This window comes from Urocitellus parryii, chromosome 3, assembly GCF_045843805.1.
Source record: "Urocitellus parryii isolate mUroPar1 chromosome 3, mUroPar1.hap1, whole genome shotgun sequence".
NCBI lineage: Eukaryota > Metazoa > Chordata > Mammalia > Rodentia > Sciuridae > Urocitellus > Urocitellus parryii.
The window spans coordinates 213,364,374-213,378,416 of NC_135533.1; the positions used below are offsets into that span (position 1 = coordinate 213,364,374).

The following is a 14,043-nucleotide window of genomic DNA, read 5'->3' on the forward strand; positions in this document are numbered from 1 at the left end:
TTTCAAACTAGGTAGATATATTTTTCAAATTAACTTACTTTTGGTTAAGTTCTCAATGAAGGACTATTATGTCTATATATGGATCTTGATGTATTAAGAAGAATTAGGTAATGTTTGAAAATACCTAAAACTTATAAAAGTGACTACCAAAAAATTTTTAAGGTAATTAATTGGTTTCACTTAATCATCTAGGGAGGAATTTTGCTGTTCTGTTGGTAAGAACTGTACTAGATTGACTTCCATATTCAAAAGACACTCTAAGGAATGTTCTGTACATTGCAAAAATATTTTTTGCCTTTTTGTTAGCATTTCTCAGAGATATTTCTTAAAATGGCTACTGAATATTCAGCAAACAACAGCAACTACTTAAGCAGCAGTATGCTGAGTTATAAAGACAAATTGATAATTGAGATCAAGCAAGCACAGAAGATAATGTTTATGTTCATTTTCTTGGAGAAAGCAGATCCTCTATCCACTATCTGTATCCATAGATAGTGTCTATTTTAACATATCTAGCAATAGTTTGTTAATTATAAGCAACTTTATCTGTTCAATTCTATAAACACTTATTCAGCAATTTCTGTATCATCTCTGTTTTACAGTAGTTCATAGTCTAGTAAAGGAAACACTGAGATTACTGTTCAAGGGAAGATTAAATCATACTTAATATTTTACTTACAACCATTTTGTACATAAATGAATTGATTATGATTATTATTATTGATTATTATTATTATTGATCTTTAAAAATGTTAACTGTTGAAATCAACTGTTGATTCAGAAAACATTAGAAGAAAAATTCAATCCAAAGTTAAGAAATACATTGTGTAAAATATTGTGGCACAGATAATTCTGCTGGTCCATTTAATTAACTCAATCTTATATTTTTGTATTTACAAATCATTCTTTGGTTTGATTTGGTACCAGGAATTGAACCCAGAGACACTTAACCACTAATCTGTAACTCAGCCCTTTTTATCTTAAGTTGTGTAGAGCCTGGTTTAAGTTGCCAAGGCTGCTCTTAAACTTCCCATACTTCTCCTGCCCAGGTTGCTGGGATTATAGGCATGTACCACCATGCCTGGCTATGTTACTTTTATTAATAAAATTAAGTATCATTGAGGTATACTTACCTAGTTTGCATCTTTAAGGATATATTGAATTAATAGAGTTTATGATTTAAAACATTTATTTTATGAAAATACTGGCTTTAAATATTGACAATATGCCCCATATGTAAGAAGTTCTTTTGACATTTCTTCACATTCTTAATGGAAGCATTTCTGTAAAAACTAAAATGCACCTTTGAAAGATTTGTGTTATTTACCATAACAAAAAAAATTAAGGCTTAATCTGATTGTGAATCAACTTTTGTTGGTTTTTTTTTTAAAGTATCACTTGTGATGTAGTTTCCGCCTTCAAGCCTGAACTTGTTTAGGCTTTAAACATGTATGAACTTGTTAACACTTGAAAATAATAAATGATTGTGCTAATATTCACTTCCTCGTAAAAGCAAACTAGTTTATGAAATTGAAAGGAAACTTTGGCCAAATGTCAAATCACTTGAACCTGAGTGGATATTAGATCAGTTCATAAAAATGAGTTCCCTAGGTTATTGAAAGAAAATTTCTTTTAGGTCTGCAGTGTGATATTTTAGGGGTAGAATGCTCATCTTTCCTCTAGGAGTCCATGGATTGAAGTTTGTTTGCTTCAGCTTCCTTTTGCAGCAGTGGGAAGTTATAGAAAGAATACTGGATTAGTAATGAGAAAGCCTCATTTTTTTTTTCTGCCCTAATGTGACTTTGGACAAATTTCTTTAAGTCTCCACTCCGTATCTTTTAGTACAGTTTTTATCTGTCAGACACTTGGGTCAAGCTTGATTCGCATGATTTCCAATTGGAACCATAGAGGTCTTCAGTGAGCCACTGAGGCTGGGAAGACACTATGATATTGCTCACCCTCCTTTAACCTGAAAAACTTACCATTATGCATCTGGAAATGAATGGTATAATTCATAAAGTATATGACTAAAAGACTTGAATAACTATTATTTGCTGTGTTTACAACATACATCTGAGTGGTTGGTTCACCACCCAAGTGATTCTGTTCACCAAATTGCCTGTTCTTGATTTCTGTTGGCATGTTATAAAATAGCCCTTCTTTTTTTTTGTCCTCAGATTTTTTCCCCCAGACTAGTCATTATGGGTAATTATAATTTTGCTGTCTTTCTCTTTTGTTTCATAGGAACAAACAAATTTGTTTCTTTAATGGAACATATTCAGATTATTTCATATAATTTCTATCTTCTATTTGTGTGTGTGTGTGTGTGTGTGTGTGTGTGTGTATGTGTGTATGTGCATGCATGCTAAGAATTGAACCTAGGACCTCTCTCAGGCCAGGCAAGCACAAGCACTCTACTACTGAGCTACACCTCCAGCCCTGAAAAATACATTAAGCTGATTGACATCTTTATCTTTTCTAGGTGCTTTATTACCTATTTTTGTTGTTGTTGTTGCCATTCCAAAAAAAACTAACACTCAGTGATCATTTATAAATGGCTTTGTTTCACCTTGTGCTTGTGTTTTCTGTAATTTGTGTTTTAGATTTATTCCCATGTATACACAGAATCTTCAGTCATTTTCTCACCATTGTTTGCTTCTCTGTACCACAAAATGTCATATTGTACCATAAAATTTCACTTTATATTCATAAAAATAACTATTTGTTTCTTTTAACTTACACACACACACATCCTGCAAGGTAAACTTCAGTATACTTCATAAGAGAATAAGCAAGAAGAGACTGGGCTGGGGATATAGCTCAGTGCTTGCCTAGCACCTGTGAGGCTCTGGGTTCAATCCTCAGCACTGCATAAAAAATGTATATATAAAATGAAGGTATAAAAACTTAAAAAGAATAGACTAACTCTTGCTTTAACTGACTATAGTTTCTGTTCTTATAGTACCAACACTTCTTTCTGAGGAGAACAGTGACTTTTCAGTCATTAAATTCATAGCATAATCCTTGACTGTTTGTATTTCTAGGCAAATAACTTCGCTAAAGTCTTTTCCTTTTTGAAATGTTCTCTTCTAGAACATCCCTTTCCTGTCTATCTGATATTTCTTATATGGCTTCTTTTATTAGCTTATGATATACAGAGGCTCCAACTTTGTTTCCTCCTTTCACTAAATATCACTCCTAAAACGGATGTAACCACTTTCAGTGTTTACACTCTTACCTTTTTACAGATGACCCCTAATTCTGCACCCACATTTCTAACAGTTTATGTATCTCCACATATTCCATTAATACTCCTCTGTTCAGTTGCAAAGCTTATCATCTGCCTATGTCAACCAGATTTTCTTACGTAAGATGTAACAATAATGTTGATAGTATGGTAACAGTGTCTGTAGTTAAATTAGCACTGCTCATCATCCTAATTTCTTCCCAATATACTTTTTACAAAAATATCAAGCTACAAAATTATCTGTTTCTTTTAATCTGTAGCCAGAGCAGGTAATGTTCAAATATGTAATGCTTAAAAGTCAGGTTACTCCAAACAAATTAGGAGCACTTATTCTATTCTTCAGTAACCTGTTACATCCCACTGCACAATAGAGTTTTTTTTTCCTTATGTATATATGTGTGTTGTTTCATTATACTGTAAAGTCCTTCACGATAGGAACCAGATTTTGTCTCCTTTGTGTCCCCATTTCTTAGCAAACTCTACGTGCTTGACATTTGATAAATATCTATTAAAAGTTATCTTAAAAAGTTTTTATCAGGTTGGGAGTATAGCTCAACAATACAGCACATGCTTATTATGTGCGAGGCCCTGGGTTTTATCCCCAGTACGCCCCCCAAAAAAACCCCAAAACTTTTACTAAAGAAAAATTACTAAATAACCCAAATCTTAAATTCTGCAATTTTATAATGCTGTTATTAAAACACATGTACTTTGAAAAATGATTTCAATTTGACTAGATTTTAAAAATTTAAAGTGAAATTATTGTTATTAATGTATGCCTTTAACATTTTGTTATTCTAGTTATAGACAGATCCATACCCCCTTATTCTGGAAGTGATATGCCAAGAACTGATAATAGCATGTGTTTTAAAGTAACTGAGGAAGGAACAGAATTATCACAGCACCTTATAAGGATTGGTTTTGCTAGAACTGAAATAGATCCTGAAAATGAAGAATTAATGCTGAATATTAGTTCTCGACTACAAGCAGCAGTTGAAAAAATACTGGAAGCTCTAAGTGAAACTAGTAGTCAGGTAAACTCCTTAATTATTACTACCTACTGAATATTGCATAAGGCATAAATGAGTAAATATTTCTCTCTACTGTCCCACAGAAATTTATTTAGGCTTCTCTTTAATAATTGGCTGTGTTTGTGATAACAATATTAGTTTTAGTAGTCTTGTTTTTGGTGGTGAAGGCAATGTAATGATGAGCTCTTCCAGTTCAAAAACTCATTGATGTTTTAATATCCAGATTTTCTAGATTGTTACACATTACCTTTTTTTATATCAAAAGAGATTTTAACTTCACTATTGTGTGAAATGTTCCATTAAAATGTTATTTAATACTATAAGGAATCTCTAAAACTATATGTTGTAGTGGAAATGTCTAAAACTATATGTTGTAGTATGTCATAACATACCATTATTGTATTACATATCAAACTTGCAATTCCTTCACTTGATTTTTACATTATTTTTATAAAGATGAGTAGATTAATTCGCCTTACAAATTATCTCTTGGTAGGAAATTAGTATGAGCAATTTTTCCTTTAAAATATTGTTCTTTACGGGCTGGGGATGTGGCTCAAGCGGTAGCACGCTCACCTGGCATGCGTGCGGCCCGGGTTCAATCCTCAGCACCACATATAAACAAAGATGTTGTGTCTGACAAAAACTAAAAAATAAATATTAAAATTCTCAAAAAAAATATTGTTCTTTAAATATTAAGTTTGAGAAGTTGAAAGAATGTCTTTGAGCTCTTGTTCTGATGACTGGCTTTTCTTTGGTACTTTTTTCTCTAATAAATTATTTAATATGGCATGTTTCTGCAATAGCGGTGACTATTAGATATAGTAACTATGACAAATATATATTTTGCATTTTAATACCTGATTCATTTCTATTAGGGTTAAATTATTGACTTAAGCTGTTTCTTCAATTATTGACATTTAAAATGATTCGTTTATTCCCTACTAGTTGGTTAACTTCTCATATCAATCTACTGTCCCACCCCCTGATACTTTTAATATGCTGCTTGGATTCAATGAGGAAGGAATTATCAAAATAACATACATTTCTGTTGAAATATTTGTTCTTTGAATGGTCTTCAGATATGACACTTACCCAGAATTTTCTCCAGGTATTCTTTTCTGTTTGGAAACAAACTAAACCTTTTTTCTGTGATAGAATATGAATTATACCTTGAAAAGACTCTTGAGATACCACATATTGTAAGGGGAATTCACTAACTTGTCAGGGAAATTCATCATAATGTATTTCCTGTTATATGGCTCAGTGGTAGAGCACTTGCCCCAGTATATGCAAGGCCCTAAGTTCTATCCCCAACACTGGGGGAAAGGATAGGGAATAAATAGTTAGCTAAATATATCTTCTGGTTTGCACCTTGATTGGCCAAACTAAAGCAAACATATGCCTTATGTAGTTCCCAAAAATGTTTTCATAGATTAATTCTGAGGCCTGTGGTTAAATAGCAGATGAAATTTCTAACCTTGGGCAATTCTTGTTTCTCGAGAGCTTTCTTTTGTAGCATGTACAAAATGATTAAAGCATCTATTTCAGTAACTCAAAAATTTACTTGAGCATCACAGAGAACCAAAGACATAATATTCTTGAAAGCTCAAGAATATTATTATTTCCTACTCTTGGCAAATATTGTTATTTGCCAAGAGTAGGAAAAATGATTTAAATTTTTAAAAAAATCAGTGGTGGTCCTATATTCAAAGTTCTGAAGAGTTATTTTATTTTTCATTATCAACATCCTAAGTATTTGTAAGGAAATGAAATGGTACCCATAAAATTCAGCTTCATTTGTATTATTAAGACATTAATTTTACACTCTTGGATCAGAGAATTTTATAGTCACCTTTCCTTTAGCCCAAAGTTGAGCAGACTATTTAAACTCAAACATTGACATTGTAAATGTTGTGTTGAAATGTGATATTCCATAGTTAACATTAAAAAATACACATTTTTACCAAGATTTACTATATTTTTAAGTCTTATAATTAGCCTAGGTCTGCATTCTCTCTCTTTTAGAATGCTTATCCGTAAACCACTTCTAGAGTATGCAGGTCCACTGAGTCAGTTGAGTCAGTACTTAAAGCTTGAATGCATATGCATCTTAATTATCCCTTTTATTCTATGAAAGTTGTATAGTATAGATAATTCTATATTAAATTCTTCTTTTTGTTTTGTTTATGCTTATTTCAGTCATATTAGTGTTTATATTCTATGATTTATACTTTTTCTACTAGGAAAACAATTGGTAATACTTTTTCTTTCTTTCTTTTTTTAATAACCTTATTTTATTTATTTATTTATTTATTTTTTAATGTGGTGCTGAGGATGGAACCCAGTGCCTCACACACGCTAGGCAAGTGTTCTACCACTGAGCTACAATTGCATTCCTACTTTTTCTTTCTTGATCCTTATAACATACTTTTGACCTGGAACTTGACCACTGTTGATAGTGTTGCTACTCTTCAATGCCACTATAAATTATGCACATTATGGTTTATGTACTATAGTATTTATCTTTTGATAATCACCATGGAAAATGACAAGTGAGCAGTGGTTTCTACAGATTATTTGCTCTTACAGACAACTAGAGAAAACTTCGCCATAGTCATTAAAACTGCCATTAGTCAACAGTTAAGTGTGTGGGATCTTCCTGAAACACTCAGTTTCCTAGGTCAAGTCCATAACACATGACAACTCTCTGTTTATGTGACTAGGTAGTGATGTGCAGTAAGAGCCTGGTCACGGTATTTTCCAAATGAGTCTCAGTTTGTTAAGTGCTAAAGTAAGGGAATAGGAGCTTTGTGACAGTTTTTAAAACTAACTGCAGATCAATTATTAATCTTAACCATGGATAGATGTTTAAATCCAATGACTTCTTCAGAATATTGTTAATAACTAAAATATTATGAACCAAATGAATAATTTAATCGTTAAATTGACACAAAATAAAGTGTAACATCTTTGTGAAATAATTAGTATCCCATTTTCCTCTTTAATATATTATCATTTGCTTCTTCTTCCTTTAACCTTGATTTATTTTCTTCATTTTTATAACAAAATGGCACTGTTATGATATCTTTGTGCTTTCAGTTAAATACAAGCAAATAACTCTGCACAGGATACTCTGAATAGCATCTGACAGTTTGGGGTAAGGTGCAGGCCGTAAAGCTTACTGTGGGATTTGATGTTTGAGATAAGTCATTCATTCATTCATTCATTCAGCGAAGTTTTGAGTGCCTACTATATAACAATTATTGTTCTAGATATTAGAGATACAGTGATAAGGGAAATGGACAAAATCCCTGCTCGAAGGAGCTCATAATTTAATGGTGGAGGCCAATAATAAATAGATGCACAGATGGTAATAACTGCTGTGAAAAAGAATAAAGGGAAGTACAGCATAATGGAAGAAGAGAGTATTTTATCGAGGAAAATTAGTAAAGGCCTCTCTGATAAAGTGATATAAATTCATATTCCTTAAAGAAGAGTGGGAGGCTAATACACAGGTAAATGGGAAAGAATGTTTAGGCAGGGGAATAGCAATTAGAAAAGCCAGGGGGTGTGCTTGACAGAGGACAGGGCAGCTGGAGCAAGGAGAGTGGAAAGAGGCATGGGAGAGAAGGTCAGAGGGTATCTGGAAACCAGATTATACTCTGACCTCTTCTCTCTTTAACTCTTCATGTTAAAGTCATAGGGGACAGTTTTTAACTTTTCATTCTAAAATAACTTTAAGCTTACAGAAAATTCTAAAACTATGAGAGTTTCCATGTACCAATCACTCATTCAGCTTTCCCTAACATTAACATAGTGCATAACTATAATATAATTATAAAACTAAGAAATTAAAATTGCTGCAGTACTGTTAACTAAAGTATAAACTATTTAGATTTCATTGGTTTTTCCTATAATGACGTTTTTCTGTTCCAAGATTCATTCCCAGATCCCACATTGTACTTAGTTGTCATGTCATCTTTGGTTTCACCAGTCTCTGACAATACTTGAGTCTTTTGGTCAGTTATTTTTTAGAATGTTCCTCAGTTTGGATTTGTCTGATGTTTGTTGTGATTATATGAAGCCTGTATATTTTTGATACTAGCACAAAAATGCTATGCCCATCTTGTGCTTCTTGCCTGGTTATGTGAGTCAATATGTCATTATTACAGGTAATGTTAATCTTCATTGCTTGTGATATCTGCTGGGTTTCTCAACTGTAATGTTACTGTTTTCCCCTTTGTAATGAATAACTATCTTGGAGGAGGTACTTTGATACTATGCAAATAACCTTTTCTCCTTAACTTTCTTTTATCTAATATTCTTACATCCATTGTTGGATCTTGCATGCAGTAATTATTACTATGGTGTTCTAATGGTAATTTTATACTTTCCTCGTTGTTTTATTTATTTATTTAGCTATATGAGCTATATCTTCACTTCTAATCAATATCAGTATAGACTCATGACTAATTTATCACTTTAGTTGTAATCTAATCCTTTGTTTTGTTTCAGCTTTGGCATTAAGAACTTTTTGAGGTACATCCTTTTGAAGTGTACTTGCTTTTTTGAGTATTGGTACTACAAGAAGCTTCAAACCCATCTTGTATTTTTCCTACCCTAACTTTAGAATCAATCACTTCTTCATGAAATTCATATTTCTTTTATTGGAAAATACTATCTAGAAACCAAGATCTAGGTACTAGATGTTCTCATTGTTACTAGGATGTCATTACTTCTAAGCCCTGTTAGTGGATAGTTTAAAAATATATCTTTGTATGCTAATCCTTCTATCTATACCTGAATCTCTCTGTATACATGTATAATTTAAAAATCCATAAATTCATTCTGAGCCCCCAGTTCTGGTACCACAGCATTTGTTTTGCCCTGCCCTTTTTTCTTAGTAACTTTGTTCTCCAACAGTGAAAAAGAGAGTCTCATGTTCAATTGCATTTTTATTTGTTTGCTCAACCATAATATACACATATGTAATTTCAGAATTGCTATCCTACACCCCTGTGAAAAACAAATTCTCTAACTAGACTACATTATTTGTGTGTAGTACCTTTTGTTTTTAGCCTTATCATATACAGTCAAAATATTGTTTTTCAAGTACCTTAGTTAACTCTTTTCTCTCTCACCCTGTTGGTGTGGTTTTTTTCATATATGAATACACAAACACACATACACACACAAACACATTCACATATATATTCAAATATATATGAATATAATACATGAATATTTATATATAACAGTCATAACTCATTTGTAATTTTTATTCATATATATAACAGTCATAACTTATTTATGATTTTTTTTATTCCATTGAGTTCCTCATTCTTATTAATATATGAAAAAGATCATTCTGTGGACAGTTCTTTCAGTTATGACAGGTGTGTAGAGTCATCTACATCACTTACAGTCATGATATAAAATAGTTTCATCACCCCAACATTCCCAGGTACTGCTCTTTTATAGTCAGCCACTCTGTTACCTCCTGCCTGTGGTAAACACTGGCTTGCTTTCCTTTCCTACAGTTTTGCTTTTTCCAAAGTGTCATAAATGAAAACTTGCATCATGTAATTTTGGGGTCAGGCTTTATTACCTTAATAAAGTGCATTTAAGAATCATCTATATTGTTATGTCTAATAATAGTTTGTTCCTTTTTAATAAGTGAGGGAAATTGCAGCAGTTTGTTTATTCATTTACTGTTTAAAAGACATATAGATTGTTTCCATCTTTAGATAGTTAGAGAATCTAACTTGTATTTTCCAAAATAAACACTTTGACTATCGTTAAAAAATAGAATAGAGTAGGTAGAGGGTGGTGAAAGTACAAGGAGAGCAGAAACATAGAAACCAGTTAGAGAAGTCATTTGCCCAGGTTTATAAGTTAAGGAGAGTTAGAGTGGGAACCCAGGTTAGTTTCAGAATCCATGGTCTTAACCACTACTACTTCTGCCTTCTGGGAATCTGAGGATTAAAGAGCAGACTAAGATTTTTGTTTAGTTATTCTTTAGTTTTAATCATAACTATAACTGAGAAATGAATTTTGAAATCCAGAGATTGTTGGCAAACTTAACAGGAACGATTTCAGTGGAGTTTGGTAGTTTTCCAATTTGTTGGAATAGCTTTCAACGTAATGTGACAAAACATGCTTAGAAAATCTTCTAAGGCCCTTAGAAAGATAACCCACTTGAATCAAACTGTGAAATATGATGTATTAAGAACTATGTAATGTTTTGAACGACCAACAATAAAAAAAAGAAAGATAATCTCTATAATACAATCTTTATTTAGTGGTCTTTCTCCAATTCTGCAGAAAAATTATCTTTGAGAATCAGTTCAAAAACACTTTTCAGTTAGGTGGAAATAGAAACGTCTGTTTTACGGGAGTTAATCTTTCAACAATTGAAGTTTTATGGAATCCAAAGGTTATTATTTAGAGCCAAGGAGAGTATTTACCAAAAAATATTTCTCTTAGGAAGTCTTTGGGGGAGGGGGGGTTTCAGAGAGGAGAAATAATTTTTGGTGTTCTATTACACAGCATAGTGATAATAGTTAACATATATTTCAAAATTGCTGAAGGAGAGAATTTTTAACCACAAAGAAATAATAAATATTTGAGGTGATGGATGTGTTTGATTATTCCACAGTGTGTGCATGTAAGAAAACATCACTTTGTACCTCAAAATATTCAATCATTATTTGTCAATAAAAGATAAAACTTAATGCAAATAAAAAAACAATTCCTTGGAAGAAATTAATGAATAATTTATTCTCTCAGAATGATTTTCATTATAAGGCACTATTGTGAGTTTACTAGTTCTCATTTTTTAGAATAATGGAATCAAAGCTACATGCTTCTATAATTTCTCAAAGGGGAATCTGAGAATTAAATATCAGGCTAAGCTTTTTGTTTTAATCATAATTATAAGTACTGAAACACATTTTGCCATCAAGTATTGCCCCCAGTGTGCTTAGCATTGGTCAGGTAATGTATGCAGGAGTTAGTCCCTCCATTAAATAATTTAGAGAAATAAGTAAATAAAGTGAAGACCAAAAGACAGCAGCAGAAGTGTTTTACAATTTGAAGGAAATAATTTACAGGGAAAAAAAGGTTAAATGGCTTGACATTATATGATTAATGTAAACCTTTTTCATTGGGGAAATGTAGCTCAATGCTGTCAATTAATAGCCTCCTGTATATGGTAAAGTCATGATCTTCTGAAACCCGAGGATAAGGAGATAGTCTGGACAGTTAAATGTGTTTCTAGAAATTGAAGTCATTGTATTTTAAGTTTTTAATTGCAGAAAGGTTTATATGCTTTTAAACTAGAGGAAAAAGCAAAATTGAATATAACTTGAATTATTGTCAGAATCACCATATGCCATCATCCAGACTCTTCTTTACTACTTTTTGAGTCTTTTTTCATTCATTTTTAACAGTAGTTAAATTTGTAGTTAGTTTCTTACCATGACCCATGTTCCTAGTCATAAGAGGACACACCTTACTTATAAAGATTTTTGTTTTATGTTAATGGAAATAAGTTCTATGTGTTTCCAAAACTGGGGTGAAAATATTAGTATATCATTTAATTTAAAGGTATTTTATTGCTCAACTTATTACACATTTATGTTTTCAATTCTTTCATTCTTCAAAGATTTACCTATTGTAGGTAAAGCAATGGTGTTTTGTTTTTGCTTTTTGTGCAGTTTTTTGTTGTTATTATTTTATTTTGTATTCTTTCTGAATATCAATTAATGTAGTATGCCACTAGTTAATATATTATTACAAAGACTGTTTGCCACATTCTGGGTCATCTTTATCTGTTACTCTTTGAGTCTATTTTTCTCCTTAGCTATTCTTTCTTTCTTTTTTCTTTCCTTGTTGTTAATTCTTATGTTGACTTAAATGCTGCTATTTATGAATAATTATTTCTTACCCACAGTTTTGTTTTTACCTCAAATGAGAGAAATTGGATGATTATCAAAATAACTAATTTGCAAAAGAAGCAGAGAAAGAGTATTTTAAGAGGTATCTCATAGGCTAGGTGTGGGATCCACCAGTTCATAAAGTGTGAACAGCTAGGGTATTGATGATTTTACGTCTGCTGGAGCTTCATTAAAATCACATTTAGCTGCTTGGGCTGGGGATATGGCTCAAGCGATAGCGCACTCGCCTGGCATGCGTGCGGCCCGGGTTCAAGCCTCAGCACCACATACAAACAAAGCATGTTGTGTCTGCCGATAACTAAAAAATAAATATTAAAATTCTCTCACTTTCCCTCTCTCACTCTCTCTTTAAAAAAAAATCACATTTAGCTGCAACAGTCATAAGGTCAGGCCTCCATCTCATATAGGTGTTAAAACATCTTGACAGACTAACTGCAGGATATAAGAAACTGTAATAAACAAAATTTTTCTTTAAGAAGCAACTGCCCCTCCCCAACTACATCTCCTTGCAACTTTGGGACTTGTATATAAAACAATTTCATTTTCTCTGCCTCAGTTACTAGTCTGCTGAGAAGGGTTTAAGTACTAGCTCTTAGAAACTACTTTATGTAGTCAGAGTAGCTATAAAAGGCCTTTTTAAGCCTGTCACTTGCTTTAGTATGTTTTTTTTCCATTTAGATAAAGGCTTTGTGGGTTTAGGATATTCAGTTACCAGATGGGGAAAAAAGGCACCAAAATGAAAGTCTTTTCTTTTATTTAAAACAACTTTAATCATTGAGAGTCTTTTATTAGTAATAAGTAAGTTATTTATCTTTTAAAATTATGAATGGCTGGTTCATTCAGTATTGCTCAGGCTTCTGGAACAACCTGAAGCTAACTATTATGGACAATTTGTCGCTTTTACATTTCAGTCAGGGTTCATAGGCTACCTTAAGTGGTGTAATTATCGACTTTCAAAGTGGCTCTAAAAAGAATTTTTTCCTTAATATGCACTCTATAAATAAGTCAATGTGAAAATAAGTTATAACTGAATTATCTATATTTAGCCTCAGTGGCTGCTCAAAAGTATTACATCTAAGGAATTATCAAAAAGAAATTCTAATTTAATTTCCAGAAATAATTATGATTATTTGATATGCTTGAATAGCTGATTAGTAATGTAAACTCAAACATTTTATTCACATTTTTTTAACTAAAACAATTTTTAGTAGGGTGGAAAAATACCAGCTTATCTTAGACACATTATTATAAACTTTTCTAAATAACTCTTTCAAAGATCTGACTTGGAACTTGGATCCTGTTAGGCAGGCTTTTTTGTGGGCGTATTAATTCACATTCCACCTGTCAGTGCACATATAGGTAAAGACATTAGACCACACCCTCTGTTCTGACCTTTTCCTCAGGGGACACTGACTAGAATCCTCTGGCTCAGCCTGCAAGGCTATTTGAGCAGCTGCGTTTGGAAGAGCTTTTCCTTTTAAATAGGGCGAAGCTGCAAGACCAAGGGAAATAATGTTGCAACTACGTTTCTCAAGACTGCTACTATGGAGATTTAAAACCTGACCTTCCCTGCCAGGTTCTGCTTGGAAAGCTTACTTATTACTACAGACAAATTTGATACCGAAAGCAGTTTTATTGCTCAGCATATTACACATTTATGTTTTCATTCTTTTATTCTTCAAGGATTTACCTACTCTAGGTAAAACAGTGGTGTTTTGTTTGCATGCTTTTGGTTTTTGTGCAGTTTTTTGTTGTTTTATTTTGGATTCTTCGGATAAAGACTGGTAGACATTTAGGAGTCTTT

The 14,043-nt window shown here is 32.4% G+C and overlaps 1 protein-coding gene across 1 annotated transcript in view; it reads left to right on the plus strand.

Annotated features, from left to right (window-relative positions):
• The window catches only part of LOC144253915 (A-kinase anchor protein 9-like), a 109,315-nt gene that overhangs the window by 63,746 nt on the left and 31,526 nt on the right, over positions 1-14,043 (plus strand). The window contains exons 18-20 of the mRNA XM_077796564.1: positions 4,049-4,281; positions 6,525-6,535; positions 13,816-13,938. Of these exons, the coding sequence (XP_077652690.1) occupies positions 4,049-4,281; positions 6,525-6,535; positions 13,816-13,938 (367 nt within the window). The remainder of the gene's footprint in view (positions 1-4,048; positions 4,282-6,524; positions 6,536-13,815; positions 13,939-14,043) is intronic.